The sequence below is a fragment of the Neofelis nebulosa genome, chromosome 1 (genome assembly GCF_028018385.1).
Source record: "Neofelis nebulosa isolate mNeoNeb1 chromosome 1, mNeoNeb1.pri, whole genome shotgun sequence".
Lineage (NCBI taxonomy): Eukaryota > Metazoa > Chordata > Mammalia > Carnivora > Felidae > Neofelis > Neofelis nebulosa.
In genome coordinates, this window is record NC_080782.1 from 68,823,583 (window position 1) to 68,842,916 (window position 19,334).

General features: G+C 38.5%; 1 protein-coding gene across 2 annotated transcripts in view; it reads right to left on the reverse strand.

Annotated features, from left to right (window-relative positions):
* Nucleotides 1-19,334, reverse strand: part of CAMK4 (calcium/calmodulin dependent protein kinase IV) — a 215,790-nt gene that overhangs the window by 14,094 nt on the left and 182,362 nt on the right. For both annotated transcript variants that reach the window (XM_058725170.1, XM_058725177.1), the window contains 2 exons: nucleotides 12,448-12,538; nucleotides 10,333-10,407 (listed from right to left, as the gene is read on the reverse strand). In XM_058725170.1, the coding sequence (XP_058581153.1) occupies nucleotides 10,333-10,407; nucleotides 12,448-12,538 (166 nt within the window). The remainder of the gene's footprint in view (nucleotides 1-10,332; nucleotides 10,408-12,447; nucleotides 12,539-19,334) is intronic.

The window sequence follows — 19,334 nt, forward strand, 5'->3', positions numbered from 1 at the left end:
GGAATATAGAATGTTTTTGCCCTCCATAATAAATTTCTCTTAAAAAGAATTTATAATATTTACTAATCAGAATACAACACTTAGGTGAAACAAACCCTAAGCATCTAGATACAATCAGATCCCATTCACAGAAACCTTTAAATATTTTCACAGTTGCTAGTTATCATAACCTTGACTTCAGGACCAGCAGAATATACTCTTGTAATCTGTCTGAACCCTTTCCAAGAGCCAGAAGCTTTCCAGAATACATTTCAAGCTCCAGCATACCAGCGCTACAGGTCTCCTAGGTATCAAATGTCCTTGCGGTGGATTCTACAAATTTGTGATTTTATTAAGGAGGGAAATACTTGACTACTTCCAACTTGGTTCAGGAAAAGACATCAGCTAGCCCACCTTTTAATGCTATAAGCACTTCCAGGTGTCCTACATATCTTCACCTCACTGCCCAAACAAACAAATAAGTCAAAAAAATACAGTAAGGGAGAAAATCATTTCAAGGTGTGATCCAGTTTTTAAAAATGTGTTTAAAATAATTTAGAATCCTCTTTTCTAAAAAAGTCAATAATCCTTTATTGATTTATCTGGATGTCTTCTAAGTGGATCCAAGTTTTGTGCCACTTCGTAAGCTTATCATTCGTGTTATTGCTCATTAACACTAAATGCTACAGAGCTCATACTCCAATCTCCAACACAGAATAATTGTGGTAAATGGTCTTAGAATTGCCAAGATACCAGCCTTCACTTTTTTAAAAAGCAATTTTAACTGAATATCAAAATTATATTAAAAATTCAAACTTTATGATATTTATTTACCAACATACCACTTACACCTCAGAGTGTTGCTTTTTCGATAAGATCATGGTACCATTAAAACTTCTAGAGACTGAGGGTCCATCTACAGACTGGGATGAATTTCAGTTTATTAAATAAACTCACTGTTACTAGTTCTCGAAATGGTCCCACATAAAAAGTATGAGGTATGCCCTATGACACTCTGACAGGGGCCATTGAGGCTAAGTTTCCCCTCTTTTTCTAAAGCCCTAGGAGAAAAGTAGAGGGATGATTTTGGTCATGGATTGCACCTTCATTTTGTCAATTCCTTCCTACCTATTGAGTTAAGACCACACATTGGCATTCTTTAGCAGAAGACTTTTTTCAAACTACTGTTAACTCTTCTGAGAAAGACAAATCCCAGGGAGACGAAGATGAGTGAAATCCACATGTTCATTCATTCACTCATTAAACAAACCATGAACTATTTATTAAGTACCTGCTGTATGATGGGCACTATGTTAGATGGTGTTGGGGGAGCAATGGGGAGTTCCAGAGAACACGTCTCTGCCACCATGGAGCTTACAGTTTGGTGGGGGAGGTAGGCATTGATCAAGAAAGCCACATGAAGAAACACAAAGTGGTAACTGTAAGTGCTTGGATGGAGGGTGTCTCCAATAGAGGGCTGACCTGGTGAGAAAGATCAAGGAAGGTGAGTAGAGAAAGCAAAGTTTAAAGTGAGATGTGAAAGACTGGAGAAGTTAACCAGGCAAAGGGGGAGAGGGCAGTGGTTGAGGAAAGAGAGTGAAGTGGGTTGGGTGGAGCTGCCACACATGCAGAGACTTTGTGGCTGGCAGGAGCGGGCAGGAGCGGGCAGAAGCGAGGGTGCCCAAGGAGCTGAGTGTGGCTGGAGCACAGCCCTGGGCACAGTGAAGTCTCTGTGAGATGAGTCCCTGTGAGGCAGAGGCCAGACTACAGATTCCAGGACATGAGGGCTTCTGTTTGTTTGTTTATTTGTTCTTAAATTCTCTCCTATGCTTTTGTTTTAGTGATTCAAAACACAGAGGAACAAATCTATTTTCATCTTAAAGCCTGAATCTGACTTTGCAGAATTCCACCCCCTCCTACAGCTGAGGGAGAGCCACTGTGGAGCTTTTCACTGTACAGTCTTGTCTTGAATTGAGTTTTCTTTAGAGCACAAGTCTTCAGCATCTAGAAGTCTCTTTACACTTTGCCTCTGAGGAGTGAGCACTGAGGAAGGGATTTATCTACCAGAAGGAGAAGAGCGGTGTTTGGAAATTCTCTCCCCTTGTTGCTCTTAACATGGTGAGGAACCCAGAGGAGAATGCACTCCAGGCAGCTTCCTACAGGCAGCTGGGCAGACCCTACTCTGTGCTTTCCTCAGCACCTGTACCATGTGTGGTCCTTTGTCAGGTGTCACAGATATTTGGTGAGAACGGGGCACAACATTTAAGCCCTGTCAAGTGCAATTTTTGCTTTGACAACAGAGAAGACAGGTCATGTCCCGGCGCCATTTTGCTTAGTGTTGTTACAAAGGGGTGAATCAGACTGGGATACAGTTGACATGTTTCCAGAAGGAGTTGCCTCTGGCTAGGAGCAGCCTTACCAGTTTACTACAGTGACTCTCAGAATACTACTGATTCCATACATGCCATGGTGTGAGAGGTTGAGAAGGGCTGAGGAGGCATGTGGGGCCTCCGTCACTTTGGGTATCTATGACTTGTAGTGTAGAGCAAGAAAGAAGTTTGAAGGATATTTTAAAACTCAAGGGATACACTTCATGACCTAACTCATCTTTTCCATTTTCCTGGGCTCTTGATCTTTTACACTACAAACATCAGTCAATCCATCTCTCACGTAGTATTTTTTCATTAAAGCTGTTTAAATAAGTCTTCCTTGCCACACGAACTGCATGATACTTCTCTTTGTATAAATCTTATAAATGGGTGAAGAAAGAGCCTGTTTGTTTTCCCCATCTTACTTTTTATTTTTTTAATAATACCCTGAAGAGAAAATCAAGTATTTGAGAACACCTAAGTACTTTCAGAAGAGGAAAAAATAAACACAACCTATTTTTATTACCCTGGGAAAGTTTTATGTCTATGAAATTCACTTTTCTATGATCCCACAGAGCCCTCCCATCTTAGAGCAATCACTATTTGTTCCGAATCTTAATCAGACTGAGTCTCCTGCTCACTTCAAAGCTGTGATGGATGCAGGCCCAGGGACAGCAAAGAGGTATTCATTCTTGAAAAGCTGCCTCTACAAGGAGGTGGAGTATCAATAAATAAACTGAACTCGTCCTAATATTAACATCATGCAAGAGTCTCTTTTGGATATGGAGATACAGATATAAAGTGATGGACACGGACTTCGAACTCTGTTAAGTATGGCAAATACCATGTTTTTCTCTAATGGAGCTATAAATCTTATTGTAATTATCACTAATAATTCTCTCAAAATATTTTTATTTTGTGCATATCCTATCTGTGACAACATTCTAAATGGAACACTCTGTGGGTGTTCAGGGCCCAAAGAATACATTTTAAGCAAGTCTCCTTCCCACTTGCCATCAGTCACCCTTCCTATGACCACTTCTCCCCTGCATTCCACCCTCACATGGGTAATAATAGAGCTGAGTCCTTAGCACAGTGAGTTCTCTGGCACAGTTGGTTCTGTTCCTTAGGTAGTCATTTACAGTTACAAAGAGGGAAGGACAGAGAATGATTTATGGTATGGGGACGCAGAAGTTAAGGATGACCAGCACATTAAAAGGCTGTTTCTAAGCCAAAGAGAACATGAAAAGTAGGAGGAAGGACAATCTCTTCAGACTCAATTTTATAAGCCGTCTCAGGTGAGAATATATTTGGTTTACTTGGATTAAATGAAGCACTTGCCATAATCCTCAACATAGTTTACACATATAAAATATATAGACAGACCGTGAAGTAATATTATGAATGTCAAATACTATGTATCTGCTGGGTGATGCAGAAATGAGCAACACTCTGTCTCCTCTCCCCTTGCTCCCCTGAATCCTGAGACACGGGTCAGTAGTCAGCCTCTGGGACCATTTCCCGAGCCAGGGAGGCAGCCCCTCCTTCTGCTGATAGCTTTAGATGCTAGAACACTGTTGTGTATATTGTGCCCCATATCTGTGCCTTGCAGCACCCATTCGTAATTCCTAATTCTGTCCAGTGATGCTTCCTCCACTATCTGATGTTCTATGAATAATAAACATGGTTTCTTCTCTCTGGCCTCTACTGGTGATGTTGCCCCAGGATCAGTCTGGGTTGTTTCTTCTTCTTCCCTGGAGTCTCATGACTTTCCATAGCATCTATATGGTGACAGAGCCCCCATTTATATCAACAGACATGACCCTGCTCCTGAACCTCAAACATATATACCCTCTGCCCACATGTCATCTCCACCTGGATATCTAACAGGCGTCTCAAAATCAACGAGCTCCAACCCCGTTGCTCCTCAAGTCCTCCCTATCTCAGTAAATGTGAACTCTATCCTGCCAACTGGAGCTCTTTGGTCCCCCTCCTACCTATTATTTCTCCCCTTATCATTGCACTTCACTCAACTGTGTCCTTCTTCAACCTATAGACACCCAGCTGTGTTCCTGCCTCAGGGTTGGTGTGCTCTGTCCCCTCCACCTGGGATGTTCTTTCCATAGAATCTGCATGGCTTGCTCTCTCCCTGCCTCTTCCAAATCTTTGCTCTTCTGCTCCCTCATGAGTGAAGCCTTCCCTGGTCAGCCTGTCCCAACACTTTCTATCCTCTTTCCCAACTCTATAGGAATGATCACCTTTCTATATATTGACACAATCATTCTCTTTATTATTTGCCTTCTCTCACTAAAATGTACCACCCTTAAAGAAGAGATCTTGTTTGTTTGTTTGATTGATTGTTATATCCCTAACACCTAGAATAGTGCCTGGTGCATAGTAGGAGCTCAGTAAATAATTTATTAAATGAAAAAAGAATTGAATAGGTACATAACTAAAGTTCCACAGAATACACTTTGTCTAGGTCAGTACCAGATGAATACAAATACCCTGAGAGGCTCATTTTCCTCTAGATTTAAAACTTCCAAGACAGCCTGCATTCCACCAGCAAAGTCCCTGTCATCTGCAAGGTCAAGACCAAGATAAGCTATGCCCTTTCCTCACCTCTCGTGTATCTATCCCCAGCCCCACTTTTTCCTTTACCTGGCATGTGCTCATACGGATCAAGCATTGCAAGCGTGCCTGGGACAGTCATATGGTGGCTGCAGACACAGCCTATCTTAGGGAGAAAGAAGGGCCATGGTCAGCAATGGGAGATGGACCTAGGCACTCCTTACTCACCTGCTGAGCATTCTCTGCTTGCTTCTTCTCACATCCCCTGCTCTTGCCCATCGTCCACTAACCCCACAGGAGCCCCGTGTACACACATCAGCCCATCAAGCATGTTATAGGCCGTGCAACTGACATTTTACTATGTACTCTTCTGTTTTCTCTTAAGTTCACTGTAAAAAGAAAGTCACCATAGTGGGTATTTAATTAGCTCTCAGGTGAGATCATCCCTTAGCCAGTTAGATTACCAACATAATCTGACACTCTTGTTATTTCACCTTAGCTATTTAGTCCTCTAGAAATGAACAAAATATATCTTTTATGAAACTATTCTGAAAACTTATATTTTAGATGATTAGATTTCCTTCTACTACATTAAATTTTCCTACATTGGTCATATTAGTATGTGTTCATGTAGACAGAAATCTCTTCTGTCTGACTCTAGGCTATTAGAAATTATCTTTAATTTTGGTATAGTGAACATAATAAATTATTTCTTTAAAATATAACAATGCAGAAACAACAAAGGATTATCACTCCAATGGGACTCTGGCAAATGCCAAGAGAAAATCAATTCTGAAGAGCTTCTAGACCCTGCAAATTGAATTTGGATAGACGGGTAGAAATATGAACCATGAACATACATAGTTTAATTAACTAAGCTTATGAGTAAATTAGAAATCAGTATTATACAGAAATACTCTTTTACCTAACCCTTTACCATATTGTTTTCTTTTCTACTCTCACAGCTTTACTTGTTTTTGTGATTGGCATTGATAGGCTGAACACCTGCAGACTTCCAGTCTTAAATAGTTAAACCAGTCAAGACATTTGGTAGTAATATTGCATACGTTGTGGCCTATTTATCGGGAGCAATGACCTAATGGATTTTTTTTTTTTTTCTGAGACCTATTTCTTTTCGCAATAACAAGATGTGGAGAATCTCTTCACGGCTATTTCAGAACACTAGTCATTGATTTCATTTATCTGGATCACAGATTTTAATTTTCTGGCCTGGAGTTTATTTTCCACTGGGCACACTTCCCAGGAAATAATGAGTATTTGCTTAAACATACAGCATCTGTGATTTTTCTTTTCCAATTCACTTATAGGAGAACCCTCTGTTATTAATAGCCTAGGGCAAAGGTTCTATGAATGAGACTGAATGGATGGCTTTTCACTTTTGTATTTCCTGACAAATGACAGATGGTGTAATATAAACACCCACTCCCTCAAAAGATGTAACTGAAAAAGCCTTCCATTAAAGGTAGACACTAGACCCCGTGTACATGAGGAGAACTGACCTGGAGTGTAATCACCCTTCCAATGAGCAAGAAAACAAGCTCACACGTCTCCTCTCTGTCAACTGAAGGGGCCTCAGAGAACTTTTCAAGCTAAAACTAAAGTCTGTGTGTAAAGTCATGGTTTCTGTAGGACGACGGTGATTCCCACCAGTCTCATTTCCAGCTCATTGTATAAATGGGCAGTTTCCTCCCCACCTAGGTACTCTCAGAAGGGACACGCCAAACTGATGATGGCACTTACATGTATTGCAGGGAGTAAAGGCTAGAACTGAGTGAACCTCAAAGGGGCTTCAGCCTTGCCTATAAAGTCTAATTGTTTCATTACTATATGTTATTATTATTCACTATTATATTAACTAAAAAAAACAAAAACAAAAACGTTTACACTCTGCATCTTGCCTCTTCTCTAGGCCATCCACTTCCTGTGCCCTGGGTGTGACTGCAACCTTGTTTTCCCTAACTCAGCCTTTCCAGTGTTTTTTGTGTTACTATACACAGGTGTATCCTTAAAATCCTGTCCCTAACCTCTAGGCGGGGGTGGGGGTGGGGTGGGGGAAGGGATAGTAAGTGAGAGTAGTGTGGGTACTTTTGGCAGGGGGGAATAGTAAGTGGAAAATAAGCTTCCATTATTAGATGGCATTATCTGTAAGAAGGGTCTGTTTATGGCAAGGACAAGACTCTGAACTAGTATTTTTATTATCATTTTATATTAAAAAAATGATTGGATGTAGGAACAGATCGAATACATCATTCTGAGAAGCTGTTTACGGGAGTGACAGCATTCTGTGTGTACATTTCTGACATCAGAGGGACAGGAAAGAGAATTTATAATCACTTTCTAATTTGTCTTCTTTTGTCTCTCTTTTTTCCCTCAAAACCATCTGTCATAATGACATTGTCGAGATATTTGTAAGATACAGATTTGATTTTAAAATATAATTGCCCTGATTAAGAACCTTTGCTCAATCACTACTATTTACCAAAGCAAATCTGAATTCCTTAGCCTGATGTATAGATTATTTAAAAATATGGTCCATTGTATCTTTCCAAGTCCAACTATATCTATACTGCAGTTGTGCAAAGTGCCAAAGTAACCAACAGTCCCTGAATCTGCCAGATGCTACCACTCCTCTCTGATTTTTCTCTTCCTTTGCCTACTTGCAAAGAATGCCTTGTGGCTACCTCTTCACTTGTTGAACTCCTATCCAACCTTCAGAGTCCAGCTCAAATATTAGGGAGGATTAATTGTTCCCTCCCCTCTGAATACCTAGGCCTTTAGCTTGGATAAAACTACAACTTATCAACACAAACTGATTTATTGTGTATGGGTATTTTTTCTTTAATAGCCCATGAAATCCTTAAAGGACAAGACCATATGGTGTTCACTCTTGAATCTCAGATCCTCTTAGACATTCAATGTTCATTTTATCAATGAATGAATCATTCACTCATAGAATGGCTATTCTGTCACGCTGCAGGAAAGAGCTGCTCTTATCACTATTATCAAAGCCATTAAAAGGATGCTGCTATCTCTTAGTCACAGAAGGGACCCTTAGAGATGGCTACTGTAAGCTCTTCCTGATCTTCCCATTTCAGGGCTGCTAGTTCTCAGAAAAATGCTCCAACCTACCTACCTCCTAGGAATACTCAGTGTTTGTACTTAGATAATGATTACTAAATTGCCCATCAGCTTTCTTCTTTTGGGAAATCCTTACTTTGTTTTATCATTCTTTTGTTAATTCTCTTTCAATGCTACTTTTGATTGGTCAGCAGTTAATACTCACAAATGGGCAATCCCATTTGGCACATAGTACAAAATTCGGGGTTCTTTTTTTATCTTTATGGCCTTGGAGATCGGGAGGCATGAAAGAAATATAGGAGGATGACAAGGACACATGAATTAGAGAAAGGGGAAATATCTATGGCACCATTAGATGTCATGGACAGGTTGTCAGCTAATGGTTCTAAGGAAAATAAAATATACATAAATATATATCTATATCTATATATCTATATCTATATCTATATAAATTATATATGTAAAACAAGAGGATGTCTATAGGGAACATGGTATACTTTAATATTTTTTTTTTTCCTTCCTGGTAATGGGAATCTTACTCAAGTTTGTGCTAGAGATAGTGAGCGGTCTAATGAAATACTTATGCTTAGTAACAGAACGCTGAATTCATTTGGGGCAGCAACATGTCCAGCCAAAAGACTCACTCTGGTAGTATGGAGGCTGTAACCAAGTACTGGCCAATAAGATAGAAGTGGAAGTGATGTGGAGCTTTAGCAAGTCTATTTAACAATGAAAAGGTACACCCTTTTTTCTCCCCTTCCCCCCTTCCTGTCACAGAGAATGTGGATGTAATGACTGATTTCAAGCAGCCATTTTGGACTGTGAGGAAGCATGCTAAAGAACGGTAGAGCAAGACAGAAAAGGCCTGGACCCCTGGCACTGAGATCCACAGAGCCTTACCTGGAGAACCCACCAGGATTGCCTTTCACTAGACTTTTAACATGAGAGAAATCAACTTCTATCTTCCATAAGCCACAATTACTTGGAGATTTCTGAATTTACTCCTAATTGGTAGACTACTCTTGCCAAGGAGTTAAAGGTCCAGAACAAGAATATTTGGCACAATGTAAAGATTTAATAGAAAGACAGGTATACTTAATTCTGTGTAATTACTGGATCTATGAACAATTGAGCTACAAGGACATAATATTTTAGATTCAGTAGGGAAATTAACTAGGTAAAAACAAAATAATAAAAAGTTTATTGTGAATATGTGAATTCCATATGTGAATATGGAAACATGGAGAAAGATGAGGAAGAATTCATAAGGCTATTAATACTGATTACACATACTTGGATTTTTACTTCCTGCAATGACCGAGTAATACTTCTGAGGTTTAAAAAACTAAAAACAAAACAAAACAAAACAAAAACATTTTAAGATATAAATAATAACTGATAAATATTTCTATGAAGGAAAATTATATTGATTTATCTATATTGGCTTTTTTGAAGAGGGAATTGTATAAATCTGTTTTTAGGCTCTTGGATACCTAGATTCTCATCTCTGACCCACTAACAACTAGATGTGGAATCTTGGGGAAGTCATACTCTAGAACTCAAAATGAGAAAGTTAGCAAATGAACTTTAAAGCTTCTTCTAGCACTAAAATTCTGTGAATTCAATCATATATTTGCTTCAGTGGATATCTAACTGTACTTTCTATAGTCTGATGTGCATGAATTCAAACATTGTTAAAATAAGTTAGTTACATGGTTCTTAGGAGTGAGGACTGTCACACAGTCCATCTCTAGAGACTGGGGGACTCTGGCGGGGCAACCCCACCTGAAGCCTTTATCTTAATAAGGCTAGGCGAGTGCCATCAATGAGGACTAGGGACTACCCCAATCTCACGGTTATCCTATACGCCCTTTGAATTAATGACACACTCCCTCCTCACCCACCCTCCCAAGTAAAAGCAAACAAGGAAAGTGACAGGAGGACTCATGGCTCTATTTCCAACCACAAATAAGGTTGTTTCCCTGCCCTCTTTCTTGATGATTGTCCTTCTGCTTCGAAGTGGGTTCAAGAGTAGCTACTGCCCAGGAGACAGGTGCAGAGCACCCAGTCCTTTTTCCTAGGGCTCCTTCTTTCCCTGCTTTTCTAAGAAGGGGGCCCTAAAACCAACATCATTGAACCCCTCATATAGAACAAGAGGTGGTCTAAGTATCATTTATACACGCCTTCCTCATGGAGACTCACATCACATTGTAAGCATTTTAAATAGAGATATTAGGAGTTAGAAAATTAGATCATGAAGTAAAAATCGATTTCAAATAACAATAAAAGTAAATATCAGTATTAAAGAGCATACCGCAGTACCCTGGGGTTCCACACACTGTCTTCATGAGCACTTGATGTTCCACAATTTTAGAGAGTCCAAAATCAGCTAACAACACAAGAGAAACATTTAATGAAACAAGTCTTTTCTTAGCTTTTATAAGATGACAGAATATTTCTGTTATTCAAAATAAAACAGATTTATTTGTTTTTGTATTTGATGACGGATGGATATGTAGAAGGGGACCAGTCACATGGGAGAGGGAACTAAAAAAAAATAAATAAATAAAATAATAATAATAATACCAATTCAAGTCTTGCTTTAAATTTGAGAAAAACATGACTCCCAAACACATTTTATGCTCTATAATCCCTAGTGTTTAGCAAATAAGCTCTTTTTTCTTGAAGTAATAGTTGCAATAGATACATTTTGTCTAATATTAATTCTGAGATTTATAAACAGTAACTCTAAAGTATAATATGGTGATATAGAATTAGTAATCCCTTGGACAAAATCAAAATAAAAAATTAGGTTTTCATGAATGTCAAAGAAATTAACAGAAATATCAAAACATTTATTCTGCTTCAAAATAATGTCATTCTTTAGTATATTTGATGGATAAGGATATACTCTCATATGAGAGATATAACACTTTTTTGGGCAAAAGTTCTTTTTATTTATTCCTCAGAATATTACCTAGATAAAACACTACCAAAGTTGCTACCATTATGGTCTGTTTGCTGGGCTACATCTCTCTCACTCAGGAAACATCAGGAAACCATTCAAGGCCACTCTTCAAGAGAGGCAGGTGCAGAATTGATGCCATTTTAGACTTCAAAGATAAACCCACATTTCCACGGAGGTGCTGATCCTTATCAGGGAAAGCAGCAGGAAGTCCTTCAGAAAGAAAGCCTCTCCTGTCTAAATTAGTATCTATCCATCCATTTAAAGAAATTTCTTTAAGGATAAAATCTTTGAAAGTGATGTCAAAGGAAATGGAAGTCTCCCCGCCGTTCACTGCCTTTCAGGAGTGATTATAAGAACAGGACGGCTGCCTAGCAGGCCTTTGGTATTTTTTTCTTTGAGTTCTTGCATTCATAAAGCACATTATGTTGTCTGAGCTCTTCTATGATATGTATAACTTAATTTTCAAAGATGTTAACACTTCTAATGCAGTGAACTGATCAGATTAACATTACACAGGCCAGCACCAGAAGAGCAATGTCCTTCACAGGACTTAATGCAGATCTACTAAAGGAGGATTCATATAAAATAAATTTTATTATTATTATTTGCAAATGAAGATTTGCTTTGGAAAGTAGCATTTAACATATGTATATATTTTTTCTAAAATGCTGATTTAAGGAACCCTTTGAACAGATGGGAGTTTCACAAAGTTCATCTTTGTAGTTCTTCAAAATGCTTACTGGTAGAAAAAACAAGGTTTCCAAAGTCAAATAAGGTTTGGGAAAAACCTCAGAGTACACTAATTTAGATGTCAGTTTACACATTAGCATTTTTAAAGTTCTGGGAAGTCCTGCAAAATAAAAAATCGTGTTTAAGTTGGCATTTCCTACCTTATTTGACCAACCTTAGCACTTCCACAAACAACTCCCATTTCCCACAAAGGGAATTACAGTAGTTACCCCTGTTCACTCAGCTGAGGAACCAGTGTTCTGTGGAGTGTACTTTGGGAAATACAGATCTCAATTTTCTCTGTTCACATAAACAAGTGACTCAGACCCTAAATTCAAGAATATGTACTAAGCATTTTGTGTCAAAGTTCTTGAATATCTAAAATTAAGCTCCAACTGAGTTGTGGAATAAAAAGTAACAAAAAAAGAAGAGTTATGTTATCTGTGATTTTCTTCTCTATAAACTTATCTACAAAATACACCATCACCCCCTGGAGTCCCTGCCATTTCTACAAACTACGTTTCCTTTGTGTTCAGCACTGGAGCACCTCCTAGGTACTGATTCCAGAAAGAACACAAACTTCCAAAATAATGCATTATTCCTTTACAGACACCAAATATTCAAGGAAATTAAATGGAGGCAAAACCGGATGGAGCAGTATTTAAAAATTCCATGAAATAAATTTCTTCTACTCTGGGAAAGGAGTCATGAGACATTAGGAAATGTCCTCACCAATTTTGAGGGGTGCATCTGGGGCTGGAGTTGCATAGAGAAGATTCTCTGGTTTGAGATCACGATGGACAATCCCATTTTCATGTAGGTACTAAATAGGGAAAATAATGAAGTAACATTACAGTAATTGTACTTAATGGTTCCAACATTCATGTTTAATCTTTTCAGAATTAGAATTATCTTTACTAAGTCATGTGATTCGACAACACACATATATGATGATTTTAAAAATAAACACCATAAAGGAAAACATGTTTATACTATACATAATTCAAGAACAGCTGACAGTTACTTGAAAGTGAAATGAATTTTAAAGTGTATAAAACCAACTGCCAGAAATAAAATATTTACTCCTCAGAGAATATTAGTTGTAGCTCTCTTTATGCATATTACCATATCAGTTCAAATCTAATTATTATTATAATAAGTCAAGGTTCTATGTATTGAAGTCTGTCTGGTTTATATCTGAAAAGCATAATTGTATGTGTCATCTCAGAAGCTCACAACCACAGCAAAGACTTACTAATTATTGCTTGAACAGACATTTAGATGTGAGTAATTATTATAGAAGACTATCCTTAATATGATAAATATTGCTTAAAGATGATGAATGCTCTCATAGGCTCTTCTGAGGATTAGTAAATCCAGCTATCAATATAGAGTGGTATATTGGAGACGACATTAAATTAAAGATCACCTCTAGCAATTCCACTAATTTTATTATATTTTAAATTATTTCGTAAATTATGTGTTATCACACATGTAACATACTCTTGCTGTGATTGTGGAGGTCTTACCTGGTCCTGCTTCCCCTGGTTTCAGATCCCTCTCCAAAAGTAATCACTCATCAGTTTGAAATGGTTTTAACTTTTTTCTATGAATTCACAAACATGAATGTATGTATGCAAGGAAATATCCCTGATTTTTCCATTTTCTTATATAAATGCATGATTAATATTAATTTTTATACTGCTTTTTTCACACAATATGTCTTTGAAACCTTTTCCACAAATCACTACAGCTTAATCTCTTTACTACTTGCTTGTATCCATTTCATTGGAAGCATCATAATTTATTTTGCTAGTCCCTTTTTGATGGACATTCAAGTTTTTAAAAATTATAAATAAGGCAATAATAAGCCTTCTATCCCTTGGATGTTTGGCTAGTTTTGCTGGTGTTTCTCTAGGACAGATACCTGGAAGCAGGTATGGTGGGGTCAAAAAGAAGATTTTACATTTTAATAAATACTGCAAAATCATTCTCTGAAAAGACTCCATCAATATCTACTCACATGAACAGTGTAAGTATTTATGTTTCCCTGACATCTTCACCAAATCTGTATTTTTAACCTTTGCTGGGTTTCAGTGTAAATATTGTATCTTAGGTTTGGTTAAATTTGCCTTTCTCTGTTTACTGGTATAGTACATGCTTACTGGTTTTCCTCTTCTATGAACTGCCTGTTTATATCCTTTGCCCATTTTTCTGTTGGGTTGGGAGAAAAAGTTGCCAGTGTACTTCAGTATTTCTCCTTTCCTATCTCCTACGGGAAGGGAAGGAGCCTTCTCTCTTTGCAAGCCAAGTAACAGAAGGTGGATAGCTTCAAGGTCACAATTTGTGGTGCTTGACATGTCAGTGATTTGGGGAAACAGGAATTGATATCCAGCTCACTCATGAAAAAGAGATGGTTGGAGTGGGTGAGTGAGGAGAAAGGGCCCCAATGAGATTCAGCTACTCGCAAAGAATAGCTGAACATAGGTGCAGTATCTCATGAGGGTTCAATGTGGACTGTGCAGAAGGGAACCAGACATGAGTCTCCCTGAAGAATGTTTCCTGCTGGGGTGATGCCATCTCATTTTAGCATCACAGGAAGCAGAACATGGGGAAGGTGAGAGCAGGCAGTTGAGGAACCAGTGACTCCTCAGAGCACCTGAGGTGACAGAACTCCCCCGCAATGGGTCTCTGTAGAGCCATCATTGGTGTCCCATAGGGAAAGAACCCTAGGCATTGTAACCTGCCATCCCCGGAGATCACAGATGCCAGACCATAACTGTAGCAGTCTGGTGAGACCTTTCTTCACTGTCCTTCTCCTCTCCCTCTCCTGTCACCCTCACAGCAACTTTAGAAGGAACACAATCAGTTGGTGGGTAAAAAGCAGGAGGAAGAGAAGAAACTAACAAATATTCCTATCCCTTATATTTAGAAATTATAGATCTCTCATGTCCACGTTGGGGGAAGGAAGACATTTAAAAGTTGGATGAGTCTAAAATTTTAGTCTTTTCCTTATGCAAGAGTGCCTGGAAAAGCTATAGGAATAGCTTGAAATTTTATTCATGAAGGAGAGGAATGGGTTCAGAGTGGATCTGCCAGGGCAATGGTGAGATAAAATAAAGTTGCTTTTGCTCATGTCTCACCAGGCTGAGCTCACTCCTTACAGTAGATAATGATCCACCTATAGACAATAACACCATACGTGCCCTATGCACGTCCTATATTCCAAGCACTATTACAAACACCTCGTACTTGCAAATCCTATAACACTTGTTCTGCAAATGAGAAAACCGAGGTAGAGAGAGGCCAAGAGATGTGCTCAATGTCACAACTAGATGTGTGGAGCTGAGTGAGGTTCAGATGTAGGTGTCCGGAAGTGGAGGCCATAGCCTTGTCTATTATGTGACTCCCAAGCAGATGCTGGACTGTGTGGGGTGGGAATGAGAGGAAAATCACAAAGATGGAGAGGAGAGGAACATGATGGAAGGAGAGGGAAGGTAATGGCAGGGGAGGAGAAGTGAGAAGGCAGAGGGCCATGCTCAGCCTTGAGTGACACCCAGGGAAAACCCACCAGATCCCTGAGGAGGAAGATGCTGTATGTTGTATAAGCTGAGTTTGAAGGCAACAATACAAGTTTCTCATACAGTTGCTTTGGAACACACCTAAGAATTGCAGTTTGGGAGCAAGAGAAAATATTGCTCTCCCACAGTCTAACCCAATTTAGAAGCTCCATTCCGTTGGGAAGAAAATGACAGTGAAGATAGCAACACAATAACAACAGCAAATGAGATAAACTTACAAGTATTGGTTTAGCAAAGTACTAATTATTTAAAGACGTTCACTAACTACTGTTCTGGCTTTCTAGAACAGAAATGGTAGTTTTGTGTTCTAAGTCCAAATTAACACGAAACAAAACAAAATGACACCATTTGGCACTTCATAAAGGAGAGCTAGACCAGATAACAGAAGAAAATTTTTAGAGAAAATAATAGACTTAGGAGCTATGCACCAACAGAAGAACAAATTTAAAGACAAAATAAAGCAATGAAATACTGAAGGTCATGATCCTGGCTTTTAAAAATATAGGCAGGGATTAATTACTATAAATTACTTGGTGCATAAAGATTATTAAAAGTTGAGATATAATCATGTACAAATGTTGTAGGAGTCATTTAAATGTATTTGACTGACAAAAATGGCAGGGATCATTATTTTATTTTTGCTTAGACCCACCGACTGCTTTTAACCAATAGTTAATACTTTTACCTTTTACATTATCTCTAGTCAGGAAGCCAAGCAAAAAAGAAAAGGTGGAGCATGATCTTTTGCCTTCCCCCAAAAAGATACAATTGTTAGAAGCAGCAGCAACCTTTTAGAACACCAGATCTCAAACCTTTTGGTCTCAGGACCCTGTTAGAGTAAAAACAATTATTGAGAACCTCAAAGAGCTTTTGCTTATGTGAGTTATATCTAACATTAGTTACTATGTTAGTAGTTAAAACTGAGAAATTTAAAAAAATCCTAATTTATTTAAAAAAACAATAAACTAATGACACATGAACATAAACATTTTCTAATAAAAATAACTATTTGCTAAAACAAAAAATAGTGCTGTGCTATTGTCTTAAAGTTTTACAAATTTCTTTAATTTCTGGTTTAATAGAAGATGGCTAGATTCTCTTATCTGCTTCTGCACTGTCTACTGCAAAATCACACATCATTCAGACTCTGGAATATTCCACTGTACTTTCACAAGTGAAGAGAAATGTCTTCATATTATGACAACATACTTCTGACCTCACAGACCCTCTGAAAGGGAACTCAGGGACCCTCCAGGAATCCTCAGACTGTACTTTGAAAATTTCTGTCTCAGAGCATCTGAGGATATAAAAAGAGCAGTTTAAGGGCTGAATAATAGGCATGCTGCCCTTTATTTTTAAACGGGGTTTTAAATGAAATACATACTTCTAATCTCACCAAGCACTAATCTTATCTAGACACATCAAGATCACTGCACACGGAGAAGTGAAAAAGAAATTAAGGGGAAAAATGCCCCTCAAAATTGTGTACTCATGGGGAATTGTACAAAGACATTTTATGATATCATATTAATGATACAGAAATGATTAAAAAATATCTAATTTTGGAGAAAGAGACCTTATCAAGATGCTGCTGATCTTAGCTACTGATCATTTAAATCATGGGGATTCAATACAAACAGACAAAAGGATTAGAGAAATTGAGAAACTTGAGATAACTGGATATTCCAGAACAAACCAAGGGTTCAAAGTAATCATAATTAAAGTAAACCAAACACAAACAAGGAAACCTTGAAAACTAAACACCGTTTTGGAAGAAGACCTCTATAACCTAACAATTTAATGGACAGGAAATAATAAATCTGGCAAGAACTGTAGCATTTAACTACAGGATCATGACTAATTGTAACCTATTTTAATAAAGAAACTGTAAGAGCAGATAACTAGGTATATATGAATTTACTTAAAACTTTAAGGAATAAAAAGAAGGAAGAGGAGGGAAAGGAAGAGGCAGAGAAGCACAATTAATTTACTGGCTCAATTTTTAAAAAATATATTATCTTTTTAGAAAAAAAGCATAAAATGACAAATATTTTATACTCAGAGTAATTAAGATAGGCAACAGGTACGTTTTTAAGGATTAGGCAATGATGCATTTAATGCACTGGTACCAAGGGCATACCTTTGCTAAGTTCTGTTTCAGTATTATACCCTCAGTTTTGAGGAAGTGTTGATAAAAGAAACAAGCATAAGAAGGTTTTTGTGGCATTGTTTTTGAAATAATTATTGAAGAATAACACCATGAGAGGCACTTTGGGGCCATATACCCCCAAGCATGCTATTTATTAGCTGTGTGACCTGGAACAATCTGTCTACCCTTCACCTCCCGGTTTCCCTCTCTGTAGCACCCACTTTGAAGGTTGCACTGAGAATCGGAGGTTAGGCATGGAGACACTTAGCATGGAGTGGACATTCTGTTCTATAAATGGTAGCTGTTAGGAGCACCCTACCACTGTTGTTCTATGTCTCTTGTACAATAAATTACATCCGAAGTCCTTTGAGATTTGGAAAACTTGCTCTTTCCTGAAGTATCAAAGAATACCTTAATGGGAAAATATTTGCTTTTTATTTCATCACATTTTCTTCTTCTGTTTTGGTGGCCCCAAACTCAATGTACAAGAGGTTTCAGTTACAATTACCAGCCTGGTTTAGAATATTTACTTCTCCCTCTCTCTTTTTTAAAATTCCCTTTTCCACTTTAATAGCTTTATTTTGTATGCCTTTTTCACTTAATTTGCCACAGCTCCTGTTCCCAAGAAGATGCAATGATAAATCACAGAGTAATAGAATGTAATATATATTAGTCTTCTTCACCCTTGAAATAGGTCTAAGGGAAATACAGACTTAAGTTGCTGTATCTGTGTTCAGTTTCTAAGAGCATTTAGAAGTCAGAAGTGAAACAAAGTATATGCCAATTAGGATTTGAAGCATTCTTACTATATCTGTTCTCCATTGTAACACAAAGAATTACTACGATAAATAGTATTTGTCACTGATAAAGAGGAGCATTTCACAGCCTGTTGTTTCCCTTATGCTCCATTCTCCTTCTCCGGGCTCTTCTTCAGGAGCCGTCCTTGGGTGCCCCTGAGTGCCGCTCAGGGTCCTCCTCCACACCCCTCTCCCTACTCAGAGGCACTGCCCCATCACTACTGCCTTTTCTCCCACGTCTGCTATTCCCTCTTTTTTTGCTTTCATCATACACATACCTCCAGAATGAACAGTATCACCATCAAAAGGAAACAGGAAAAAGAAATCAACCATCACCTCCATGGTCTCTCAAATACACACATTCCCCTCCTGCTCTAGCTGCACTCAGCTATACCCTACTCTCCTCAGTCTCCACTCCCCATTTCCATTTTCTTCCCTCTCATTTTCTTTCAACACACTATTGTTTCATTTCTGACCTCATCAAACCTAACACACACTTTCTGACTCTTTATCTGACCTGTTTGGCCTCTGAGCACACGGACTTGTCTCTCACTTGGCCTCTCATCGCCTGGGGCTCTTGCCACACTGGCCGCATGGTGCTCCTCACCTCTGCTCCCCCCTCAGTCTCCTCCGCAGGCCCTCTGTCTCAAGACTTGCTCAGCAACCTTCTGCTTTTCCTTTGGTTTCCAGAGTTCAGCTCATCTAAAGCCACAAATAAAGGTACCACTTATCCAATGTGCCCCAAATCTCTATTGCCTTCCCCAACTTCTCTGTGGCTCTGATTTGACAGAACTTTCTACTTCCCATTCCACTTGAATGTCTCACACTTGTTTCAAGGTCAACACGTCCAAAATCAATTTAGTATTTACCCTAAATTTACTCCTGCTGTACCTGTATTTCCAAACCCAATGAATGACAGCATCCTTTTGATCAAGCCAGAACCTGGGTTTACCTAACTTCTCTATCTTCTTTACCGACATATCCAGTCCATGACCCATGACAGTAAGTAGCTCTTGCTCCTTAGTGCCTCATGTATTGGCCTCTTGTTCCTACTTATCCGCTCTTGCCTTCAGCCAGGCCACAAACATGCTT